Genomic DNA, 25954 nt, shown 5'->3' with positions numbered 1-25954 from the left:
CAAGGAGACATGGGGAGGAGATGTCATCTCTGTACTTCTGACCTTACTCTCTGACCCAGAGTTGGCTTGTAAAAACCCTTGCGAATTGATGTTTCATGCCAGAACTTCAGGATGGAGATCATTATTGTCATTTCACAGGTCAGGAAATTGAGCTCAGAGAAGCCACTGACTTGCCCCAGGTTGCTTGACTAATGACAGGGAGATCTGGGTCTGGAATGCTTTCAGTCATTCATTCATTCCACAAATGCTCCCAGTGCCAAGCACTGTGCTAGAGTCTGGGGATGTAGCTGTGAACAACACCCAGTTCCTGTTCTCATGGAGCTTACATTCTAGTGGGTACAGAGACACAAACCCACATAGAATGAGTTCGGTGTTGGGCAGGTGGGCGGTGCTCAGTGCTAGAGAGAATGACAAGGCGGGAATGGGGGTAAGGAGTGCGGCTCTAGGGCGGAGGTTGCAATTCTGGATTGGATGGCTGGGGCTGGCCTGTCTGAGAAGGTGACATTTGAGCAAAGACCTGATAACTGTTTTCTGCCTTTGCAAAAATGAGCACTCTGGCCTGAAGAGGGGTGTGGGCAATAAAGGGTCTTATTGCCAATGAAGCAGCTCCAGTTCCTGGCCGCTCTCCCCAATTTAGGGCTGCTAATGTATGTGCTGCAGGCACTGCTCAGTACCAGCTGTCTGGCACCACCTCCTTCTCCCCAGTCTGCAGCTTCCTGTGGCACCAGACGCTTAGTTGCCACAGCTGTGCCAACACCCCTCCTCCCCACAGCACGGAACGCAGGACAGTCATCCTTCTCGCAGTCGTGGAAATTCCCAGAGAACTGGCACCTGAGTCTGGTTGAGAGGGAGCAGTAGCTCCTTGGACCTCCAGGGCACAGAGGCCACTGTGGGTGTCTTCTGGGGATGCTGCTCAGCCTGGAGAGGCCTCTGATCTTTGGGGAGGGGAGTGGGCTCCCGCGGCTGATGGCTGGATGTCTTCCAGACCCTGAAACCGATGCAGACACCATCCAGGAAGTCAGTGAGGCCGTGCTGGCCCTGTGGCTTCCCACAGACTCAGCCACGGTCCTGCAGAAGATGAATGAAATCCAGGCCATTGCAGCAAGGCTGCCCAACGTGGACCTGGTGCTGACCCAGACCAAGCAAGACATCGCGAGGGCCCGCAGGCTGCAGGCTGAGGCCGAGCAGGCCAGGTGCGGCCTGGGTCCTGGACTTCTCCCTGCCTAGGAGTGGACTGGTGTTTTAGCCCCAACCCTGTTGCTGGGAGAGGGGTTCAGAGGGCTGGGAGGCAGGAGGGGGTGCTCACTGTGGTGGGGGATGGTTAAGTGACACACAGAGACCTGCCTTCCGTATTGGAAACTGTGCCATAACACTCACGTTTGTCACGTCTGCGTGGTGAGGTCCTGGGATGTCAAAGCTACCGAGTCAGTACTCCTGCTCTTTGTCTTGGCTGGGAAGGCTGGTGCATGAGCCAAACCATGCATCTATCCACTCACTGTCCACTTGCTTCCTCTCCTCTCCTTTCTGATCATTCTCCCAGGAGTCGAGCCCACACAGTGGAGGGCCAGGTCGAGGATGTGGTCGGGAACCTGCGGCAGGGCACGGTGGCGCTGCAGGAAGCTCAGGACACCATGCAAGGCACCAGCCGTTCCCTTCGGCTTATCCAGGACAGAGTTGCTGAGGTGAGGCGTTATGGCTTCCACCCCTCATGTTTGGGAATGAACAGTTGGATTTAGGCCCAGGGCATAGAAGATGCTAGACAGGGACCCAGATGACCCAGGTCTACAAAAGGAGGGTTACAAGCCTTGGGTCTGGCTTTCAGCCTTGGATTTTCTGGTCTCATGGCTGGGATGCAGAAGGCAGGGGTGGGGTTGGCTGAGCTGGAGAAGAGGGATGGGTGTCAGTGGACAGATAGGGGTTTGGAAGGGCAATCATGATGTCCTGGATGGAAAGAGTTTTTACTGCCTGATGAGTTGGAGAAAAATTGGGGATGAAGGCCCCTGCCTGTGAGACACATCACAAACCCCAGGTCCCCTCCCTCTTTCCACAAAGGTTCAGCAGGTACTGGGGCCAGCGGAGAGGCTGGTGATGGGCATGACGAAGCAGCTGGGTGACTTCCGGGCACGGATGGAAGAGCTCCGCCGCCAAGCCCGGCAGCAGCGGGCGCAGGCAGCCGAGGCCCGGCAGCTCGCGGAAGGCGCCAGCGAGCACGCACTCAGTGCCCAGGAGGTACAGACAGGGCAGAGTGAGCCCAGTGACATACAGCCAGTGAAGGGTCCTGTGCAGAAGTGGACTTTGCACACTTTATAAGACCATGAACTCAAAAACACTTAGAATAAAGAACCAGGAGGGGCTTCAGGATAAAACCCAGGCGTCTGAGTTCTGCCTCCTGCTGCCTTTGACGTAGCTGTCTCAGGAACATTGGAGATGATCTAGTTCAATCCCTCTCCTTTTACATATGAGGTGGTGACTTTGTCCACAGGTCCAAAGCTCATCTATAAAGCAGGTGTCTTAGCACCCAATCCAGAGCTTGTCTCCTGAAACCCATCTGGATAGACACTCCTGGCTTAGTCTAACCTCTGTCACTGTCAGAATTAGACCAGAGAAGATCAAAGAGCCATTCTCAGTGTGTCAAGTGGGCCACCTGCCTCCCCCAGGGCCAGGAGCATTGGCACTTCCAATCCTGCCATAGTGACCATGTTGCCAAGTACACTATTATGTGACAGCTTGATATTAACATGCTATTATATGCCGGGCATTGTGCTGGAAGTGAGGTGGGAAGTGAAGGAGCTGGAGATGGAGCAGGGGAAACAGAGAAGTTTAAGACATGGTCTGTGGCCCTGGTGGGATTTCCAAGCAAAACCAAACCATTGGGAAATAGTAGGAGGTGCCTTATCACTGTGTGTTGATTTGGGTGCTGTCAAGTGCTTTCACCACAGTCCTTTAGGACTGCAGGTGATGCTGATGTGATACTGAGACTTTTATCTTTTTCAGGGATTTGAGAGAATAAAGCAAAAGTATGCTGAGCTGAAGGACCGGTTGGGTCGGAGTCCCATGCTGGGTGAGCAGGGCAGCCGGGTCATGAGCATCAAGACAGAGGCAGAGGAGCTTTTTGGGGAGACCATGGAGATGATGGACAAGATGAAAGGTGAGGGAATGGGCCAGGGACTTGGACTGCTGGGCATCCCCGAAGGCTGGTCCCATCCTGGGGCATCTGTGTTCTCCTCTTTTCGGAGCTAGCAGCGCTAAGGGAGTGAGATCACTTGGGATTTCATGAACATCTAGAAAGCAGGATGGAACTGTGGGGAATGCAGAGATGTTCTCATGACCTGGCCTGCCCTCGAGAAGCTTGCAATCCAGATGGGGCCATTTTTCTTCCTGCCTGGAAGATGCATGAAATTATATTTAACAGTACAAGGTGGTCTGTGACAGGGGCCCACAAAATAAGAGCTCTAGGGGTTCAGAGGATAAATAATTTCAGAGAGAGATGTTCAGTGAAGGCCGTGTTCATCCTGGAAGGATGTGTAGGCGTGGGGGAGGCTGTGAGCAGGAGCAGCAGCATCAAGGCTTGGGTGGCGAGAAGGAACAAGGCGTGTCCTGAAGATAGGGACAGGACTCACTCGACAGAGAGCAGGGTTGATGAGGACCAGGGGGCAGAGAAGTAGCACGCAGTCAATGTGGCCGGGTCCACGTGGCTGGCCTCCAGTGCTCGGATAGGGAGGGTGGACTTAGCCCTGGAGGCAGTGGGGAACATCCAAGCATTTTGAATATGCCAGAGACATAATGAAAGTAGATTTTGAAAGCATTCTGAGGTTTCCTCAGAAAGGGAAGTGGGAATTTCCAGGAACCAGAGAGTCAATCTCTAAGATGTGATAATAGGGTCACTGGGCTGGTGTGTCCAGGCAATGCCACAGAGCTTCTATGAATTTCAACAAAAGTGGTTGGCAAGGATCTCTTTGGGAAGCATGTTGTCCACTGTAGAGAAGGTTGGGCTGGCTGGTGATGGGATGCAAGCAAGGGGCTGCAGCTGGCCACAGCTGACGGGCGAGGTGAGAGGAGAGGACCTTGAGGAAGGAGCCAGGCGGGGTCAGGGCTTTTGTGCGAAGATAAAGAACTTGTGCGTCAGATCTGTGAATGACAGACAGCCAGTAGGATAGACAACAGAACCAGTATCCTAAGGCAATATAGCAAAAGTCTGAATGGATGGGCTGAAACTAACAGGATGAAATTAAATAGGGAAAAAAATTACAAGGGCACTTCAAAAAGTTTGTGAAAAAATAGAATTAAAAGATAATATGATTTTTCCCATGTACTTTCTGAAATACTTGTGTACCTCCCACTCTGGCCTTGTTTGGCCCTAAACCCACGAGGACAGCTCAGATGAGGCCTGGCTTCCTAGTGACTAGTTTTACCGAAAATGCTTTCTCACACATAAGTGATACTTATGAGTTGTTGTTACTCACCTGAAAAAGAACCAAGAGTTCTGAGTAACCGAAAGATTGTTATAAGCCAGCAATGTCTTGCTACCACCTAGAGAACAAATAAACACAAAGCAGCCAGAGTATGGGGAGGAGAGCTCAGGGGATATTAATGCTATTTAGCAACAGGTGTGGCACGTGCCCACCAACCAGAAAAGGCTCAGCTTGTAGCACTGGAAAAGGCATTGACTTGCTTGCAGGAAGTTACCTTTAATTGCAGCATAATCAGGAGGACCATGCATGGGGCACATCTGGGGGTGGGGGCCGGAATGAACATGGGGAACAGAACAGCAGCTATTTAAAAGCCACTACGAATGGATCTCAATATTTTATCACTTGTAGGTCCGTCCATATGGGTGCCCACTGGCTGAATGTCAGCCCAGTAATACTCTGGTACACTCTGCTGATAGGATCTCACCTGGGGGTAGTGTCCTCATGACGGCTGCTATATGTTCAGAAGGGATATTGACAGCTCTGCAGACATCAGGGGGAGAGCGACCAGGGTGGGAAGAGAGGGAGGGACCCAGCAGTTACAGCAGATGAGGAATGGATGAAAGACCTAGAGATAAGTAATCTGGAGAAAACAAAGCCTCAGAAATGTTCAGGATTGCCATCTGGGAATAGAGCAAATATTCCTATAACCCCAGGAGACAGGCCTGGGACAATTGAGTGGAAGCAAGAAACAGTCAGATTTTGGTTTCATGAAAAGATGACTTTTTAAACAACAAGAGTGGCCTAAAGCCGGGGCCTTGTGAGGCAGTACATGATCTCTCCCTATTTCTGGAAAAGTCCAGGCTGAGGCTGGGTGCCAGCTCTCATGAATGTGGTAGGGGGACTCCTGCCTAGAGGGACAGGGTCACAGGCTAGGCTAGGTCACTTTGGAGTTCTTTGAATCCTCCATGCACAATCTGGTGGTGGAGTGTAGAATGGACCAGAACAGGAGGGCTAGGTTCATCTGGAGTGGCATTCTGGGGAGGGCAGGTGGGGAGGAATTCTGGTCACCCAGCCAGCCCTTTTGCCAAGGTGCCCACCTGAGGGTTGTTGGTGGGATGGCAGCTGTCTGGGTCCAGCAGCACTGGGCTGCTAATCTTTATGCCAGTGGCCCCCCTCATCAGCTTGGGACAGCTGAGACAGCCTAGAGCAGAGGAGGGGGGCAGGGGCAAGGGGATAATTAGGAATGGGAGCCTCCAGGATCTGGCCCTTGCCAGGTTGCTCTAAGAGTGGAATAGGGGAGGGCAAGGCATGAGGCTGGAGAGAGGCCAGACTCCCCCAGAGGTTATTACGCCTGCATGTGCTGCCTCCAGGGAGGGAGAGGGGAAGGAGGGTTGGGAACTTTTGGGCATCTCATCGGCATTTCCTCCTCTGCCTCTGTTCCATCCGCTCAGACATGGAGTCGGAGCTGCTGCGCGGAAGCCAGGCCATCGTGCTGCGCTCGGCGGACCTGACAGGGCTGGAGAAGCGTGTGGAGCAGATCCGCGACCACATCAACGCCCGCGTGCTCTACTACGCCACCTGCAAGTGATGCTCCAGCTCCCAGCCCCTGCCCCACCCATCTTCCTCCTTTGCTTTTGGCGGGCAGACTGGGCTGAAATGCTTGCCAGCTCCAGGAGACTTCGGTGCAGCCTAAAGCACAGGCCGGACCACCCTTGGTGCGCAGCTGTTAAGACACCCTGGGCTGCAGCTGAGCTTGAGCTGATGGGACGCCTACATTAGAGGGAGGGATGGTAGAGGTGGGCATGTCATCGTGACTCTCAAGGGAGCTGGGCTGGCCAGTTTCCCTGCCCTCCATCTCCCTTTGTCCCTTGTTGTGGCTTAAATACAAAAACTTAATAAAAAATAATGTGCAAGTGAAAAGCCCAATAAAAATCTTTGGAAAGAAGCCTGAAGGCTCAAAGAGAGATAATGGTCTATCTCCCCATCGTCAGGCTTTATTACTTGTTTCTGCCTTCTGTTTGGAGTTCCTGGGTGCTCCTTAAGCCTGGTTGTCCTACTCTGCTCAGTCCATCTTGCTCGTCAAGCATGCTTAGGGAGACAGGGTCCTCTGCCCCCCGACCTGCTAGGTTCCATCCTTGAGAGACCAGAGGAGAAGTTTTCACCTTTAAACAGAGATCCAGCTCCTTGTTTACAGATGAAGAAACAGAAATCCAGAGAAGGAAAGTAACGTGTCCAAATTCACACAACTCCCAGAAGCAGGACTAGGACTAGAATCTATGTCTCTTGGGATCTCAAGGAGAGGTTGTAAATGGATGTGTGTGTGTGTGTGTGTGTGTGTGTGTGTGAGCGAGTGTGTGTGCGTGTGTGCATGTGAAATATAAAATGGTGTGAGCATTTGCATGCTGACGATAGCCCGGGCACTGTGCTGGCATTCTTCTACGTTAACTTCTTGGTTGTTATTAGCCACTTTAATTATTTGCTGAGCACTGTGCTGGGCGCACCCTCTGCATTATCTCATGATGTTGGAGGTGCTGTTATTCCCATTGGGTGAGTGGGGAAACCGAGGCACAAAAGGCTAAGTAACTCACCCAAGGTCACAGATGTGGCAGGTCAGGGCAGAGCAGGCCTACAAACTCAGGATCATCTAGTACAGCCGTTAAGAGAGTGGATGCTGGGGCCAGGCTGCCTGGGCTCCAACAGAACCTGTCCCAAGGCTGCTGCTGTGAATGGCGTCCCTCGGGTCCCTAGGGGCCGGTGTGCTCCTAGTGCTTCCCATTCCACACAGGCTCAGAAGTCCCTGAGGTGCTTCCGACTTGGAAAGAACCAAATGAAGCCTCATAGAGAAAAATATGTCCATTTTATTAAGCACAACACCGAGCGTGAAGCCGGAGGGGATGGGGGCAAGAAAACTGGGGGAGGACGATGTGCCTGACTTCCGTGGAGAGAAAGGGAAACAGAGGCAGGATTCAAATTCCCGGCTGAAATTAAAACAGCCGACGTCCAGCGTTTACTGACTCGGGCATGTGTGTGGAGGGCACGTGGCCGGGATGAGAATTCCTTACTAGCTGTGGATTTCTTTCCTTGGAGGGTGTGGCACTGCTTTTAGCTTGGGACAGGGAGGGAGGGTCAGACATTTGCCAGGGTAGGCTGGCTGGATCTCAGCGTGGCTGGGGCTAATTTTGGAGCTCAGGATTGGGACTCTGAGGGCACCCAGGCAGACCCTGGGAGCTGCCGGTCACTCATGCACATGGGCAGGCAGCTCCATGCACGAGCCCATTCTGGCCGTGAGGATGGAGGCCCGAGAACAGCAGTGACAGTGCGCAGAGTGGGAGTCTGGGCAGATGCTCCATATGGCTTTGCTTGGAGAAGGTGGCACAGCCTGGCCAGCCCATGAAGCTTTTCACAACAAACAACACAGACTCAGGCGAGAGCTAGGTACGGACACTGCACAGAGCCACAGCACACAGGGTGTGGGGCATAGAGCAGGCAGGTCAGAGACCTGGAAGCCAGCGGAGGCCGCTCCCCCTGCCCACAGCTTCCACGAGGCCTCCACGCCCTGGAGCTCCCCGCGGGCCTCCTGTGAGGCTTTGCCCCCGTGGCACAAGCTGGTACCTCTGGCCAGAAACTGCTCCTGCCAAGCTCTGATACCCTTGCTCCCCTTCCTCCTCCTGCCGAGCAGACACCAGGTTTGGAAGGCAGAGAAGAGTTGAACTTCTCTCCTGCAAAGAAGGGGGTTGGAGGTGAGGGTGGGGTTGCCACATCTGGCCCCCTCAGATCCCAGCATTTAGACTCTGGGATGGGACTGTCCTCTGGGACAGAAGCTTGCCCCAAGACCTGGCCCTCCCGCCTCTGGTCCCCTCACCTGAAAAGTACAGTGACACAGCTCAGCCTCCAGGGATCACATAATGAGACAGACTCCAGTCTGTCCTGCCCGGCAGTGGGAGCTGCCACCGGCTTTAACTGGTACCATGACCTCTGATTTGAAATTCCTAGAAAGGAAGTGGAGCAACAGCTTTGAAGTATTTGGGGAAGGAAGAAGAGCCAGCAGGGGCTGGGGGGGGGGGCGGGTAAGTTCTCTGTGCCTGTGGCAGCTGCTCGGCTCTCCCTTCATGGGCTTCAGAAAGTACAAGCTCCTGCAGAAGAGGCAAACAAGACAACCAGGCCCCTCACCCCCTGTCCCCCCAACACAGAGGCCCTGGGAACTCAGGGAATCCAATGCTCACCACTCACGTATACCCAGTTTTCTGTGACCTTTTGTCATCTCTGTTGCTTCGCTAAACTTTTAAAGTGCCTCTGTGAGGCAGGCTGAGTGGGTAAATACAAATCAACCCATTTTACAGATGAGCAGACTAGGAACAGAGATAGTCACTGCCTTGTCAATGGCCTCACAGCTAGTGAGTGGTAGGGAAAAGGCTGCAAGCGTTTCCCCTGACCCCTGCTCTGGGGCTCTTCCTACCCTAGAAGGCTGCCCACGAGTGGGAGTGCCATTCTGTCAGTTTCTTTCAGTCCCGGTGCCCGAGTTCTTTCAGACCAGGCTGAGCAGCTCAGAGCTCTGTCTCTGGCTGAAAGTACGTACTGTTTTCTGTTGCTCTTCTTGAGGAGAGTGGGCTCAGAGCAGTAGGACGACTTCCCTTTGTTCCCAATGCTCAGGCAGCTGGAGCAGCAGCCACAGGGCCCGGTGGCCAGGGGCCCTTGGTGCATGGGCACCAGGCTGCTGCTGATGCGCAGGGAGCCATTGACCAGGCAGTTGAGGGACCTGCCAATGGGGGCAGCGGGCCGGACGCTGTGTAGGCAGGGCAGCCGGGGCAGTGCAGGGAGTGCCACAGTCCGGTCCAGGGTGGAGGCCTCGGTGATGGCGATCTCAGGAGAGCGGGGTCTGGAGGCTTCTGAGGCTTGAGTGACAGGCAGCCTGTTCTCCAGCCCCGGGCGCGAGGCTGGGCTGTGCAGGTTCATGTGCAGCTTCCGCATGTGGTGCACTACAGCTGCTGCGTTGAAGGCTTGCTGAGGGGACACGGGAGCAGCTGCTGGCCTTCTGCAGCCTCAGAGCGCCTTGGCCCCAAGCTTTCCCTTTGCTGTGGCCTCTTGAAACCACTTCTGATTTCACAGAGGGTACAGGGAGCTCCAGGGAGCTGGGATGCCCCAGGGAAAGCCCTTATGCCAGCCTGTGCCCCAGCCTAGCCTCCGGGGGCCCAGAATAGCCTTCCTGCCCCCTGGAGAGGACTGCTTACCCTCCACTTGCTCTTAGCAAAGTTCTTCTGGATCTGGAGGCTGACTGATGGGTAGATGTCCCGGTGGAGGGCTGTGTTTCCGTCAATCCTGTGGATGTAGAAGGGGACACCTGGCTACTGGGTGACTAGGGACACTCAGCCAGGAGGTGGGCAGGGGCTGTGCATGCAGGTCCAGGTTAGAGCTGAGTAGAGTGCCCCAGGAGACTGGTGGCCCACAGTAGGAAAAGCTACAACCAGGACTCCTCTGTCTCCCTGCGCAGGTCATAGTGGGCTTATGCTTTGGCAAAAGCAAACCTTGCTGCAGAGCAGTATTGGCAAACTATGGCCTGTGGGCCCAATCTACCCATTTCCTATGTCTGTAAATAAGGTTTTAGTGGAACACAGCTGTACCCATTTATTCAGGCATTAACTGAGGCTGCTTTTGCATGACACCAGCAGAGTAGAGTAGTTGCCAGTTAGATGGTATGTCTAGCAAAGCCTAAAATATTTACTATCTAGCCCTTTACAGAAAAAGTTAGTTGACCCTTGCATCAAAGGGTACTTGGGTCATCACCAGCCTTTAGCTTAAAATCTTGTTCAGATCCCACCTCCTTCTGGAAGCCCTCCTGAACAAGGCCTTCTGATGTAGGCTGCACCATTCCAGTCCCCTTCCCCTGTTCATCACTCATCTCTAGGAGTTCCTCAGGCACTTGCTGTGTGCACAGTACTGTGACAGCTACTAAGGAACCCAGAGAAGTAGGAGACATGGGTCCTGATCCCTAGGAGCTTACAGCTTACAGTGCAAGTGTGAGGCGCTGTTTCACACCGTGGACTAGAATAATTCATGGTAAGTTGTGCAAACAAGAAAGAGCAGTAAGGAAGTCTGAATGGTCTGCAGGAGTCAGGGGCTTCAGGGCAGTGCAGAGACGGATCTGGATCTTGAAGGATGTTATGTGTAGGACAAGTGGCAGAACTTTCTAGGTGGTGAAAGTGGTATGACCCAAAGTGTAGTTAGGAAAGCTTGGTATATGGCGGGGGTAGGAGAGAGGGAGAGAAGTATAGCTCTTAGGCCTGTATGCAACAGAGAAGGTATGTGGGAATCCTGGGAGAGGAGGCTGAGGATTCCAGAGGTCAGGCCAGATTAGGGAAAACCTGGACATATGAAGGAATGTAGGCTTGCTGTGGCAGGCACTGGGGAGCTATTGTGAATTCTTGAGCAGTGGAATGACATGAAAAAAAAGTTTCAAGACTTTCTTTTCCTATTTTACCAATTGGTTGCTTTGTGATTGTTTTTGAATCACTTCACATGGAAGAGGTTTTGGTTCCAGAGTTAAATGAAGCTCTTAAGAACAGGACAGAGTTGCCAATTCCTGGTGCCTCTCAAAGTGACTGCTTCTGAGTATTGCCCCATCCCGGTGTTGAATGACAGCACCTGCCTGCGTCTGCTTCCTGCACTCGACTGGATAACTCAGCTTTCACCCTTAGGTCAGAATCTGCTCAGTGAAGTGTCATTCACATCTCCACCTGGACCTGAGGCATAGTTGCACGCTCCTTGCATGTTGCAACAGCAAAGAGCTCAGGACAAGCAGATTCCTGGGAATGCATGATTTGGGGCCCCACAACACTAGGGCTAGAGCCTACCCCATTTCTCACTCACCAGGGGTGATTCAAGGCCTTCTCGCAGGTGTACCGCTCATTTGGGTCCTTCTCCAGCAAGTGGCAAATAAAGTCCTTGGCTAAGGGGAGGAAAGACACAACTAAAGACCAGATTTCGTGACTGATGGAAATTCACTTCTAGGCTGGTGGGTGGCAGTGAATGCATCTTTAGCTAATCTCCCAAAGAGGCAATTTTAAGAGTCTTAAAAGAGAAAAGAATTCAAACCATTTAACAACCCACCACAAACCATCAAAGAAGAGAGGCTCTGAGCAGCGTCACCCACACAGCACTGCAGAAGCATCGCTAGTCACGAGGCACGCATGTGCCTGCACGTCACGTGCATGTGCATTTGCACCAAAACATGGGCCAGCACAGGCACACAGCCACACATGTGAGAGCTGGCTTGCTCCAGCTCCAATTTCCACTTAATGGGCCAACAAACATGTGACGATTGTCATCTCACACACACAGAAACGGCATGCTCTGTTCCAGGTATCTAACCCTTGGTTTTGCCACTCCTGCCTGGAGCACTACCCCGCTCCCCCCGGCTGGCTCTGCCTTCCTGGCTTCTCATCTAAACTGACCCACCCCGCCCACCACGAGGCATACTGTGGTTCTGCCTCCAGAAAACAAAAGCATTAACCTTAGACACAAATAATTTCTCTGGCCTTTGAACCAGATGAAGATTTCTTTACTTCCCTTGGCAGCATGTTCCGTAATCCTTGGGGGTCCTGAGGAGCCTGGGCCGTCATCCTGTGTTCAGCACTGTTCTCCTGGCAGCCTCTGCCTGGAGCCTGTTATCTTGTCCATCTCACCCACTGGTCTTACCTGATTCAGAAATGTCATCCCAGAACGGAGACTCAAACTCATAGTAACCCTCCTTAATCTTCTCAAAAAGCTTAGACTCAGTTTCTTCGTAGAAAGGGGGATACCCACACAGCCTGCAGTGGGACAGGAAGAAGGGGCGCTGCTCAACAACCCTGTACTCCCCGGGCCTGCCTCTCTCCTCCCCCAGCCTCCTCCTGTACTCACAGGTGGACAACAAGGGTCCCAGACCAGTGGTGTGACCAGGACATGGGATGGGACAGATCCCACAAAGTGTTTATGCAGGAGCCAAGGCTTGGAACAGGCAGCCCTAGAAGGCCCCTTAGTACACTTTTTCCCTAAACCCTGACCACCTCTCCCTGTACTTCCCCTGGGTCTTGGATGCTGCACAAAGTATCTTTGAGAAGGATGGTAGAATGTCCACTTGGTGTAAGTTTCATGAGGGATTTATTTAGGCCGTTTTGTTCACTACTCTGTTCTTCAGCACCTTGGCCAGGGATTGATGCAGAGTAGACAGTCAGTGAATATTTGTTGCGTAAATGAGTGAATGAGAGTAATTGTTTCATATAAACGGAGGAAGTACAGAGCTGAACTCACACTAGGTTAGGGTAAGTATCTGGTAGCTGGTTACTTTCTGAGAGCAGCGTTTGCTGCAGGGGAGGAGGAAGCTGGGGAAGAGGTGACGAGCGTGTTAGGAAAGGAAGAGGCAGGGGATGTCTGCCGAGGAGTGAAAAGCAGCGGCCCAACCAGACTCATCTAGGCCATTGTTTTGCCTTGGGCTGAGTCACCAGGAGAGAAAACTGGGATGCGGGAACATTAGGTCCATCTGGCTTCCCAGCCCGGCTCTGCCTCTCTCTTTTTCTCTGCTTGCACCACAGTGTGGGACCCACCACACTCACATGCAGTAACAGGGGTGTGGCGCAGGAGCAAGAGTGCCAGGTGGCTGAGCAGCGGGTCACGCTGAGCCCTGATTTTATAACTTGGTGGAGGTCAGGACAGAGGAAGCTTTGGAGCTGCGTGCATAAGTGTGTGTGTGTGTGTGTGTGCGTGTGCGTGTGCGTGTGTCTGTGCTTGCACATGTACACATGCACATGCTTTGGAGGAGGAGCTGAGATGGACAGGGGAGAAGAAAGGGTGAGCAGGCTCTGAGATTTCTCAGGAACCGAGCCCATGCCAGCCTCTACTCACAATATGTAGGTGATGACGCCAATAGACCAGCAGTCCACAGCCTTGCTGTAGGGTTTCTGGGCCAGCACTTCCGGAGCTGCCAAACCAAATGCAGAGTCAGGGCTGGGGGCAAGAGGAGAGGGCTCTGCGGTGGGGGCTGAAGGTCAGGAAGAGGCTTAGAGAAGAGGACTGGGCAAGACCATGGGACAGTGGTGTTTCTATGAGAATGAAAACTCCCCAAGGGCAGGGGGTGTGTCTCCCTTGGGAAGACTAAACCATCCTACAAAGTGAGACTCCGACTTCTCCATCAGACTGGGCATTCCCCATGATAGAGTCTATGAATCCCCCATCAGACTGGGGATCTCCAGGGCCACATCTCCCCCACCAGACTGAGCTCTCTCTGAAGGCAGGGCCTGGGTCTCTTTCTCAGATATTGGATCCCCAGGGCAAGGGCTGTGTCTCTCACTTCAGACTGGGAGATCTTCAGAGTAGAAGCTGTGTCCCTTCCACTAGCATGTGAGCTCCCAGTGGTCAGAGGCTGAGCCTCCGCCATTAGGTTAGGAGCTCCCAGAGGACAGGCAGTAACTCTCCCATCAGACTCTGGGCAGCTTCATACTGAGAGTTCCATGAGGGCATGAGCCACGTCTGTCTCTGATTGGGAGCCCTGGGGCAGTTGGGAGCTGTATTTATGCCAGATACTAGAGCTTTGTACCCAGTGGGACTTGACACCCGGCGGTGAGTGACCACCCTTCCTGAGTCAGGCTTTGCTTCCCACTCCCAACCCGACACAGCTGACGACTGGCCAGGAGGAAAGGGGCAGGAGTCAGTGTTTGAGTTCCCGCTTTCTCCCCCACAGGTACCAGGAATATTCTCACCAGGTACCCTACCTGATTTCACCTTTTTGGGGGTCCTACAGGGCTATTCAGGCAGGAGGCCCCACCTCTGCCAGTGCCCTAGAGTGCTTCCTTGGGTGTACATTTAAGGGCCTATATTTGGGTTCCTCAGGCCCAAACTCAATATCCTGTGCTTCTGGGCTCCCAGCAATTGGGGGAGGGGAAGTTGAGGTCTTCTCCAAGGGGGGTGAAAGGAGAGGGGCTAGTTTTCAACCCCTCAGCTCTCTACTGATCTCTAGGTCTCTACTGATCATAGATCTTACTGCCTCTGGTCTAGCTAAAAAGATAAAACCTGGAAGTCTGTCTGCAGGACTGAGAGCCAAAGTACAGGAAGGCTATGGGCAGGGCTCAGAGGTAGCCTGTCTTTAAAGATATAGAATTTGGGAATTGTAGGGGGTATTTCCAGTGGTAGATGGATTGGCTGGCCCTAAACCTCATCAGTGAATGCTCTACCTGGGTAGTCCATGACACTGAACTCCTTTGTGAATAACATCCACATGGTTAAATAGAGCCAACTGGTCAACCTCCCTTCTGCTCCCAGACTCACCCACATAGCCTGGGGTCCCACAGGCAGTGGACATGATGCCACTCTGTTCCATCTTGGACAGACCAAAGTCTGTGATCATGATCTTGGAATTCTCTTCAGGGGTTAGGTACAGCAAGTTTTCAGGCTGTAGGAGAAGAGAAATATCATGCAGTGTAGGATAAAATCACCTGAAAAGCATGTTCCTTTCCTTCTCCTTGATGTATAATTTCTTAGAAAGCTGAGCTGTGGGCTCCTGTCTTTAAGGCACAGCTCATCTTCCACTGTTTTCCCTCTGTCCTCCTACCTGCACCTCATCCCTCCACCCCAGCACTCTTTATCTTGCTTATGGTCCTGACTTTGCCCAGCCTTACAGCAATTAATGTACCAACCTCCCTCCCCTCAACCCCAACTACCCCAGGACTGTTAGTGTTTTTAGGGAACCAACCCTTGGTTCGTAACCTCTGGTCTCTCCAAAGCCTGGTGCAATGCTGTGCAATGGAGACCTTCGATATGTATGTGTTGCATTTGATTTTGATTGTGGCTGGGTTCAAGAAATTGGATTACTTTGGTATTCTACTAGGGTGAGCATAGTGAAAAGTTTAGGAAAAGACTGAGGTGCAAATCTGCAATGACTGTTCAGCCATCCATGGCTTGTTTAAGAAATATGAGGGCAGAAGTGGCTTGGGAGTCAAGTAGTCCAACCCTCTCACTTTACAGAACTTGGGCTCCCCATGGCCATACAGCTTCCCCAAGGGTCATTATCTGTTTCCCCCCAACAGACTCCCGCCTTGGCACCTTTAAGTCTCTGTGGACGATGCCGTTCTCATGGAGGTATTTCACTGCTGACAGGACCTGCTGGATCACCAGACTGGCATCCTTCTCTGTGTAGACACCCCGCTCCAGGATCCGGTCAAAGAGCTCCCCACCAGAAACGCTGTGGGCACAGGGGTAAGGACAAGAATCTAGTTCTTCTTTCAGGTCAAAGGAATGAGAATGTGTTTGCTCTGTAGCCATGGGGGACACAGTTATGGTGGATAAGGCAGATGCCCATGAACTGTGATTTGAGAAGTGCAGAAAGGACTATGCCAGTCTCAGAACACCCCCTGTGTGTGCTGGGAATGATCTCACTAGGGAGTTATTTCTTCAAGCTAAGCATTGACCTCTTTCTGGAAACTTCCTTTAAAATGCAAATGCTCCTACTTGAGGTTGCACCAACAGCCAAAAACCCCTTAGTGTGGATATATTTCTTAGCTGCCTTTCTTCCTGGCCAACGACATAGGAAGCCATGATGAAAGAGAGAGACAGAGCTGGAACCAGGCAAAGCAGGAAAGAGAGACCAAGCGTGCTGCATCAGGGTTTCTTTCCTCATTCTGGAGAACTGGGCTCCCTGAAGCTGGAATTACACTTAGGGTTGTAGGGGTGTCTTGAGACTCAAATGGAATGGTAGCTCAGGACTCAGGGGAGCGTAAAGATCAGTCCCACCGCATCTTTTGAATACCGTCTACACTGGAATTTCTCCAATCAAAATGCACACCATCCTGCTTCTTCTGTTTCTGTCTTTAGGCTCTGGGCTCTGTGAGAGGAGCTGGAGACCCACAGGAAAGATGTTCTTTGTGCGCAACTATGGGTTCCTGACTCTGAATGGCCTGGATTCTGGAGCTGGGGCTCTTAGGAAGCTTGGTCCTCAGGGACATCTAAACTTGCCACCTCCTGCCTCCCTGTAGCCTTCTGAGTGGCTGTTGAGTTGGCCTCATTAAGGTGCCACATCGTCCATGCTCATTTGTTAGGCCCGCTCTGGGTCCTCCCCACTTCACTCCTTGACTTCTCCTGCCTCGCTTTACTGGGCGTAAAGGAGCCTGGGAATTAATCAGCTGCTTGGATCTGAATTAGCCCATTAATGTTTCTGAGCAATTGTCCTGTCAGTCAAAAACCCACTGCATCCAGCCACACTGAGATTGCAGAGTGGTGTGCGTGTGTGTGTGTGTGTGCATGCATGTGTGCGCATGTGTGTGTGTGTGTGTGTGCATGCACGTGTGTGCATGTGTGTGTGTTTGTGCATGCGTGTGTGTGCATGTATGTGTGTGTGTGCGTGTATGTGTGTGCACATGAGTGTGTGTGTGTTCGCTTTATAAATAGAAGTGTTGCTGAGCCCTCAGGAGCACTGACCAACCCCTACAGCAGTTGCTGTCAGGAGAATTCTTATTTGAAAATGACAATGACATAGAGATCTTTCTAACGAGCTCCGACTTTTGTCCAGCAGGTGGACATGCCCAGTCACAACCTATTTTTAATTTTGGGTGGCTCTCTTTTCAGAAAGTCTTTTCTTATGTTGAATTGAAACCTATCTACATGTGGCTTCTTCCATAATAATTTTAGCCTGGAGTGCTGTCAAAACATTTAATATTCAGGATGATAGACATGGACCGGTCAAAATGGACTCAAGTCATGGCTCCAGAGAAAGGTTCTGGCAGCCTCCTGCTATGCCCAGTGTTACCCCTTCAGTTGCGGGGTTGTGGGCAGGTCCAAAAAGCCCCAAGGGAGGGGCGGGATAGCAGAGGAACGTGGATGGGCTGGGGTCGCAACTACTTGCCAACTGGTAGGAAATATTTGACCAACTGGTAGCTGTGTACCAACTCAATAATCAGCCCTTGTTTTACTCCTTGGCCCACACAGAACATTCCCATGACCAGACATATTGCACCTAAAAGGACTCAGCGCTTCAGAGCCTCTTGAACTAATTCTTGATTTTGTCTTTTAATCACCACCAAGCCACCTCATCTAGGGTCCCCCGGCCCCCACCAGACCTCTGGGGAGGAGGTGGGTCACCTGTCACTTACAGCTGCATGACCAGGTAGTAGTGAGTGGTGCTCTCGTAGATGTCCTCCAGGGTCACAATGTTTTCGTGCTTGATTCTGGGGAAAAGTAAGTGTCACGGTGAAAGGTATATGGTTCATGCTGTCCAGACAAGGAACACAGACCCCATCCAAAAGTCTCTGTTGGGGTCTTTTGATGACAGTTTTAGGAACACCGGGTCCTTGTGAGACCTTCATCATCAGTAGGCTGTCACAACATAATCCCAGAGAAAAGATACCTTGGGTGGTGTTCAATCCTTATCTGTTGGACGAATAATTTATCATCCCGCCTTCAGGGAACACATATTTCATTGTTACTCCAGGAATCTCTTTAAACTTTACCAAAAGAGATAGTTAACTGAGAAAGGCTAAGGGAGTACCGGGTTATTCTACCAAATGGGTACCGGATCTCCCCCAGAAATAGTGCATGAGCAAAGTATACAAGTACTACAGCAGGAGCACTTCGGGTCAGCTGAGTCTTCTCCTGGGTAACCGGGGAAGAAGTGCTGAACAATTACAGTTCCGGGGTATCGTGAGAAGTAAGGCAGATGCTTATTTGGGAGCTCCGTTCAGTGGGATGCCTTAGATCAGTGATTCTTAACCAGGAGCTATTTTGCCTCTCTGAGAATATTTGGCAATATCTAGAGACATTTTTAATTGTCATGACTGGGGCAGGGGAGGTGCTACTGGCATCTCCGTAGTGAGTAGAGGCGGAAATGCTGCTAAACATCCAACAATGCACAGGACAGCCCCCAACACGAAAAAGAATCATCTGGTCCCAAATGCCAATAGCGTCATGGTCGAGAAACCCTGACCTAGGTTACCCCGACTGGGGATAACTCAAGAGACTGAGACAGGGTGATATTAGCTGAGGGGGCTTGGCTTCCCAGGCAGCGATCCCGTGCCTGCCTGGTGAGGAGGAAAGTCTCTAGGAGGTTTTGCTCATGGCTGTGCAGCACAGGGGTTAAGAACTTAGACTCCAAATCAGTTGGGCATGGGTTCAGATCTGACTCAGGCACTTACTAATTGGGTAACTTTAGGTGGCTTATTCAAATTATCTAAGCCTTACTTTTCTTGTCTGAAAAGTATCTCTCTCATACTGTTATATCTTTATTAAAAGAGATAATGCATGACACTTAGCACACTGCCTGGGGAGTAGTAAACACATCATCAGGAGGAGCTATCCTCTTGAAGATATTTTTAAAAATACAGACCTGTTGCAGTGGTTGCTTGATAGATTCAACACGACTCATAAACTGACAATGCTAACATTTAATTTATCAATTATTCACTCACTGAACAAATACTTACTGAGCATCTCTCCTGTTGATGTAACATAACAAGAAAGATCACATAGTCCTTGCTCTCAGTGGGTTTACAGTCTCTCTCTGCCCTAATCTCCCTGGCGCTCAGACCTATATCTCCAGTATTTTACCAGACATGGCCACGTAGAGATAAGTGGATACCTACATTCAATATATTCCAACCAATTTCTTTCTATTTCTTCCAAGCCTACACATCCTTTTTGTTCTCTATCCCAAGCAGTGAGATTATTGTACACTTAATTGATTAATCTCAGGGTCATTTTTAACGCTTTTCTACACACTTACCAGTCAACCCCAATTCCAATCACTTCTCTGAAACATCTCTTGCATGCAGTCTTTTGTCCCCTCATGATCCTGCCACTACCTTTGCCTCATCCCATGCCGAGATTATTGTGAAGGTCTCATCACTGGCCTCCCATCCTCTAGGCTGGTATCCTCTGATCCATTCTCCACCATGCATAAGAGGGATGACTAAATTACGAATCTGATCACATGACTCCTTACTTAAAATTCTTTGATGACTTCTCTTCCCACAGAATAAAGCCAACATTCTTTATCATGGCATCTAACATCTTTTATAATCAGGTCCCATTCCACTATTTTAGTTTTGTCTGCTGTCCCTCGATGCTACTTGCTCGAAGTTCAGGGGCTTCCAATACTCACTCTTCTCCAACACCCCTTGCCCTTTCATGAATCTAAACTCAAGTTTATGCTACTCTCGCCCTGAATTCCTTTTCAGCACTGTCCTTCTTGCCCCCACAAAATTCCACTCATCCAACAAGGTCCTTCTCTGAAAATGCGCCTAATAAGCCATACTCATAAAAGGTCATGTGTGGGCAAAATGTATCCCTATCTCCCCCAAACTCTGTCTTCTAATGTGACTCACACCTGACGGGTGCAGAATTTCCTAGGAGTACCCCTATCTTCACCTGGAAAATGTGAGCTCCTGAGGGTAAGGAATTCTGTCCACCTCAACCTGTGGTCCTGATCCTGTGTTAGGGTGCCCAGCACACTTTTGGCACAGCACAGGGGTTCCACAAGGGTTAGTTGTAAGAGTCTGGCTGTGAACATTTGGTGATTTGTTAGTGTACCCTCCATCGTGACAGTTGGGGTGCTGAACCTACATTTGTTTTGGTACAAATTGGAGCTAATTTTCAAATCTTATGCTGCTTCTGTAATTATTGATTCTTCCTTATGTTGACCCTCAATAGATTTTTGTTCCTCTGAGCTAATTACTCTCTGGCCCATGTACACAAACCTGCTCTGCCACCAGTGGGCTCACTAGCCAACTTGCTGCCAAAAAAGAAAAAGAAAAATCAACCGGGACAGCTGTCTGACTAAGCTGATTGACCAAACTGGCTCAGTCAACTCAGTCACAGGGGGAAAGGCTTTGGGTATGAAAACCCAGCCACGGTCCTTCTGGAAAGTAACATGCAGAGGAAATGCTGTAGTCCCACAGGTGCACGCAGCCAGCCCTAAGGCCCACTCACTTTTTCAGCACCGCGATCTCGTTCTCCAGGCTGCTGTCCCGGAAGGCAGGCGACTTCTTGATGCACTTCAGGGCAAAGAGCTTCCCAGTCACGCGCTGCTTCACCAGGAAAACTTCTGAGAAAGCTCCACTGAGGAGAACATACCAAGAGATACAGCTTAGTGCTGCTGACTAGAGGACTCTGCTAGAGGTGGAATGAAAGGGTAGATGAAGGTGTGACTGGTGTCAGTTTCCACTGTCACATGGGCCCTGATGAGCTGTGTTGACTCAGGGCCTATCTGAAACGCCAGTGTTTTCTCTCGTTCATAGATGACGTGGGGAGGAGAAGGTCCCACAGCAGACTTAGGGACCAGGCAATGCTATTTCCTGTTTCTATAATTTGGGTCTGACTCCTAGAAATTCTGTCGCAGCTATGGAGAAATTTCTCCACTTAGCAAACCCATTAAAGAGAGACCACTGCAGAGTGCATTCACTTCACTTCCAATGTGGCACAGTGTGGCACGCTGGAGTGGCAGTTGGAGGTAGCACTGGGGACAGGGCTCAGACACAGTGAGAGAGAAGAGATGCTTGTATGAGCTCTAGATGGTGATAACCACCCCGAACTATTTATTAGAGGACAAGGGGGTTCAGCATCCTCTCACTCATTCAGTAGGACCTATGAGGATGAAAGACAGAACCCAGCAGCTTCTGGGGCAGGCTCTGTGAAGACGGAGCAGGTGGAACCCAGTGGCAACACAGGGTAGGATTCCAAATTACAGGTTTCTTGGTTTGAAAGGGGTCTTCTGGAAATCAGGCCATCAGAACAGCAGTTAAGCCAGCGGTAGATGCTGGGGCCTGACTGTCCATGTTAGAATCTCAGCTTCTTGGACAAGTCACTTAACTTCTATATACCCAGTTTCCTTATCTGAAGAGTAGGAATATTAAGAGTATCTGATTCATAGGGTTGTTTAGAAGATTAAATGAGTTAATACATGCAAAGTGCTTAAAAGTATTTCTAACATCTGTCAAAACTGTATGTGTTAGATACTAGCACTATTATCATTGTTATTTGAATACCATTAGAGAAAACACCTAGTAGTACAAGAGGAGACAGAATCTGAGTGAGGAAACAGCTGAGCCATCCTCTCCCCTGCCATCTGGGTGTTCTAGAATGAAGGCCTGATAGCAGTCAAGCTTTTGTAAGGACTTTAAAAATTTGCATTAGAAGATACATGGTGTTTCCTGTGTCTGAGTTTCCTGTTTCCCCAGCTGCACTTGGAACTGAGCTAATCAGAGCCTTCAGAACTGGCTCTATTCATCCATTCATTTACTTATCCCTTTGACCAAGACTTATTGAGCACCTACTGAGTCTTAGACACTGGAGATGAAAAGGTGAGTGAGTGTTTTCTTTCTTAAGGAGCCTGCAGACCAGTGAGGAACAGAGACAAGTATGTAATCAGCATTTGATTTGAAAACTGCCGTCATGCATTCAGGCTTGTTGAACTGACAGAACTTCTCTGTGTCTGGCACTGGGATTCGTTTTGGTCTAGCTCAGAATCTAGTGTGTGAGGCAGACACATCTGGATAAGAATGGCTTATCATGAAACCATAGATGATGAAAACTTCGTACAGGGCCTCTGCACATGCCTCTCACCTTGGAGACACTGCACAAGCCCATATGATAATTATTATACCATTTTTTTTTTTTCTTCAGCAGACAGCAGGCTGGAGAAAAGGGCACCTTTTTCCTGATTTGTACAAAGCAACCACTTGAGATAGCTGAGGAGCATGTAATACATGGCCCCTGGACTTACGAATACCCTGAGCTCAGTTTGAAGGGATGAATGAGTTAGCCTGGTAAAATAAGAAAGAGTTGCAAGTGATATTTCAGGTGGGGGTGGGGAGGAAGCATGAGAAAAAGCATGGAGGTGTGGATCAGCAGGCAGGGTGGGCAGCCAGAGAAGCAGCCCTGCACCACTTGTGAAAAGTGAGGCAGGGGACAATGGGAGGCGAACATGGATGGGCACCGGGTCCTGTGCCTGGTGACATGGAAAATACTCAATAAATGTTTGTTTAATGGATGAAGAGATGGATGGATGGATGGGTGAGAAGTTTGGAAAGGATTACTTGTGTGTTCTGCTCATTTTTACACCCCACTTTCCATGTCCATAAAATGAGAGAAGTGGACCACATAGACTTAAAGATTTCTTCCAGTGTGTCAAACTAGGATCCGCCTTCAGAGTTTCTCCTTTCACCTGCACCTTTAGAACCACACATGAACAGTGCCCTGATTTCAAAGCTGAAACCCACCCTAGGTTCTTTGGGAGAATGTGATCAAATGAGAGATCAAATCAGTTTGCACTTCGGGTACCACTTACATTGCACCATGTGTGGCGTGATGCTATGGCAATTTGAAATGCTATCATTCTTATGCCTCAGGCTGCTTTGGTCATGTACTGTGTGTGGAGAGGGGATTAGAGGTTTTAACTGCACCATCTGCCAGGATGGGGAGCAGAGAACTGGTTTTGAGCAGCCAGGGTTGCATGATTTAGATGGCAAGACAGGCAGGGTCTTCAGAGCCAGGACTGCTTGTTGCAATAGAACTTGTTTGCATTTCCTGCCCTGTATAGATCTCCATTCTTGCTGGGAGCAGGACTTGGCGGTGCCTGGTGGTGGTGGTGGGGCGGGGGTGGGGGAGCTAAGGAGAGAAACCTCTTTCTGGGCATGTGAAAGAAGGAGGCCTGGGACTTGGGTGGCACATCCCTTGCTACGGACTAGCTTTGCAGTTTCCCTACAGCTGTCCTGGGACCCTGGAAAGGTGGGTGGTGTCTGGGCCCATTTAACAAAAAGCTGTTCCCCCTGGTACATGTTCCAGAGGAGCTGAAGACCAAAGAGAGGAGGCCTTTGTTGTGGGATTTTGGTGAATCCTGATTCAGGGGGATCTACAGCCTGGAGATACCTGCCTCCCTTCTGAGCACCTCACTTTGGTAACTCTGTAAGGTCCTCAGCCTGGGGATACTGTCTCCCTCCCGGGCACCTCAGAGGCATCTTCTCTTTAGCTTTTGCTCAGCCTTAACTGCCACAACTGCTGGGACTTGCCCCTGCCTTATCCTCTTGTTCTCCTCAAATCACTGCTGGGCTGGACACATTAGAACCACCAGAAGCACTTAAAAAAATATAGATTCACTTCTTGCTGTTGGGTCCTATCTTGCAAAATTATAGTTTAGTGCGTCTGGAGCCAGGGATCTATTTTTCAACCGCTACCTGGGCTAAAATGGTATTAAGAATTATTATTCATTTCCTTGAATGTGAAAATGATATTGTGGATATGTAAGAAAATGCCTTTATTCTTAGTAGATGCAGGCAGAAGATTCAGAGGTGTTGTGCCATGTTACAACTTGTTTACCACTAGTAAAATGTGTGTGTGTGTGTGTGTGTGTGTGTGTGTGTGTGTGTGTAAAATAAATAGAGTGGAATGTTAACACTTGTTGAATTTAGGTGGTGGGCATATTGGTTCATTTTACTGTTATTTCACCTTTTCCTCTTGTTTAAACATTTTTACAGTTAAAAGTTTGATGACTGTGATGTTCCTCTTGGCTTAGATGCTACTGCCGTGGACTTCACTGAGCTCCAAGGGGTCAGGGTGCGTCTGTCTTCTGACAGTCCTATGTCATAAGTCTAGCAGACGGTGAATAAACTCTTGTCAATCTGGGCTTCCTTCTCCCGGCTTCTCTCGATTTGGGGGATGCTTAGCAAATCATTTCTGATTCACTCATGAGCCTTGTCTCTTTCTCCTGCCAAAATCCCTCTCTAGCCACCCCCGCCTTGGCAAGGTCCCTTGATGGAACGCTGAGGCTCCGACGACCAGCACCTCCGCTGAGATGGCCCTGCATGTGTGGAGCCTGACTGGCTGCCTGTGGGAGGGGGTCTGGAGCTCTCCTCCAGGGCCCCACCTGGCTCCTCTCCACCCACAGAGGGAGAGCAGGCAGCCGTCATTGCCCCAGGTCATTGCCTCCTGGGCAAACCAGAGCGGAGCTACACTCAGCCAGAATTGGCTAAAGGGAAAGCTCGCCCAGAAGGACAGCCCACTAACTGCTCTTCACGGCCCAGGCCCAATTAGCCCAGACTAATTAGCTAGCCAGTGGGGTTCAGAGGAGGTGGGGGCTGGCGGCCTGGAACTGCTGCCAGCCTGCGTCAGAGACTGCAGGCTCCCTGGGGAGAGCAGGGCTAAGGGAGAGTCAACTCCACACAAGCTGTCTCTGCTCTGCCAGCCATGTAGTCACCGTCGAGGGGCAGGCACAGACACCCTGCAGACTGGTAGCAGTTTGGACCACAGCACAGCTGCAGCATTTAAATACGGAGAAGAGAGGGCGGCAGAAGCAGCTGATTCAGGCGTGCGTAACCCATCAGCTCTCTGGGCCTCAGAAGCCCCTTCTTTTCCGTCTATAGCAGACAGTGGGGATGGCTTGTTCATCTCCGGGGGAAATGAAGAAGCTGGGTGAGGAGGCCTAGGAAAGTTCTAGAGTCACTTCTGGAGTTCTGGAATCTTCCAGAAGTGCTCCCCAACTCCTCTCTCCTCGACTGGGACAAGATACCACAAGTTGTCACAGATCTGGGGTCACTGGGGGTGGGTTAGAAGAAGGCACAAACTGGTAGAAAGGAGCTGGTGTTTCCTGAGGGCTCCAGTGTATTAAATCATCCCCGGTAATTACTCCAAAGTGCCTTCCCCCACCCCACCCACCACTCCCAGGCCATAAAATTCTCCCTAGGTCCCTTAGAGCTGTTGAGATGAAGTCCCGGCCTTCTCAGTTCAGCTTATCAGTTGCTGCGAGCCCGAGCCCGGAGCAACTCTTCCAACTCCCCCCAGCAGGCAGGCGACCTAGCCCACCCGAATCCGCCAGCACCAGGACTTACGATCCCAGCACTTCCATGAAGATGAAGGTTTTCCGGATGTTGGTAGTCTGCTTCTTCCAGGAACTGCAGTCATCTTCTTCTTTTCGACCCATCGCCTCCAGAGTTGAAGCTTCTGGGGATGCTTTGTTGGACGGAGCGAGGGGAAAAAAGGTCTGATCAGCCGATTTCTCAAATAAGATGAAAAAGTTTGTGAAAGAATCCCAAATACTACTAGCATTTATGTGATAACCAGAAAGAAGGATTAGGAGAAAAATCTGGATAATTGGCAAAAATGGGATTATTGTCTTTTTGAATTACAACAAATTTATTGAACTCTACTATATGCACGTCTGCTTGCTACATGCTCAAGGAGTTCAGAGTCTAGTAGTAGAAACCCTATCTTGTAACATAGGTATTTGTTAAGGGCAATAGTGCACACATGTATAGATTAACATGGAAATATCCGCCTCGAGGGGATCTGAGCTGAGGTGAGGCATTTCCTGTGCTACCCAAACGATGGGCAAGATCGGTGAGATGTTTATTCAGACACAGAGTCAACCTACTTCCTTCTAACATCACAACCTTGCCACCTCCCCCAGGTGTTCTTACTCCTTCCTCTCTCCTCCCTGTTATGGGCTAGATGAATGAATGTTAAATAAACAAGCATCGTGTTTCCTCTGTAATCCCCACAACAGCCAGCACAGTGCTGGGCAAATAGACATTCATTAA

The 25954-nt window shown here is 50.6% G+C and overlaps 2 protein-coding genes across 2 annotated transcripts in view; one reads left to right on the top strand and one right to left on the bottom strand.

The window, feature by feature from the left end:
• Positions 1–6330, top strand: part of LAMB3 (laminin subunit beta 3) — a 36056-nt gene extending 29726 nt beyond the window's left edge. The window contains exons 18-22 of the mRNA XM_063114410.1: positions 986–1193; positions 1541–1682; positions 2053–2229; positions 2995–3148; positions 5864–6330. Coding sequence (XP_062970480.1) covers positions 986–1193; positions 1541–1682; positions 2053–2229; positions 2995–3148; positions 5864–6000 — 818 coding nt within the window. The 3' untranslated portion in view covers positions 6001–6330. The remainder of the gene's footprint in view (positions 1–985; positions 1194–1540; positions 1683–2052; positions 2230–2994; positions 3149–5863) is intronic.
• Positions 6331–8310: 1980 nt separating this feature from the next.
• On the bottom strand, positions 8311–25338 carry CAMK1G (calcium/calmodulin dependent protein kinase IG). The gene is made up of 11 exons (XM_063114766.1): positions 25247–25338; positions 20355–20483; positions 17525–17599; positions 15483–15621; positions 14709–14832; positions 13290–13365; positions 12105–12217; positions 11277–11355; positions 9641–9728; positions 8989–9413; positions 8311–8401 (listed from the first exon to the last, which is right to left on the bottom strand). Exons 1-11 carry the CDS (start codon positions 25336–25338, stop codon positions 8311–8313), a joined length of 1431 nt encoding a protein of 476 aa, XP_062970836.1.
• Between the last annotated feature and the right edge of the window lie 616 nt (positions 25339–25954).

This window comes from Cynocephalus volans, chromosome 11 (assembly GCF_027409185.1).
Source record: "Cynocephalus volans isolate mCynVol1 chromosome 11, mCynVol1.pri, whole genome shotgun sequence".
NCBI classification, from domain to species: Eukaryota; Metazoa; Chordata; class Mammalia; order Dermoptera; family Cynocephalidae; genus Cynocephalus; species Cynocephalus volans.
This window is presented reverse-complemented; position numbering and strand designations above follow the sequence as displayed.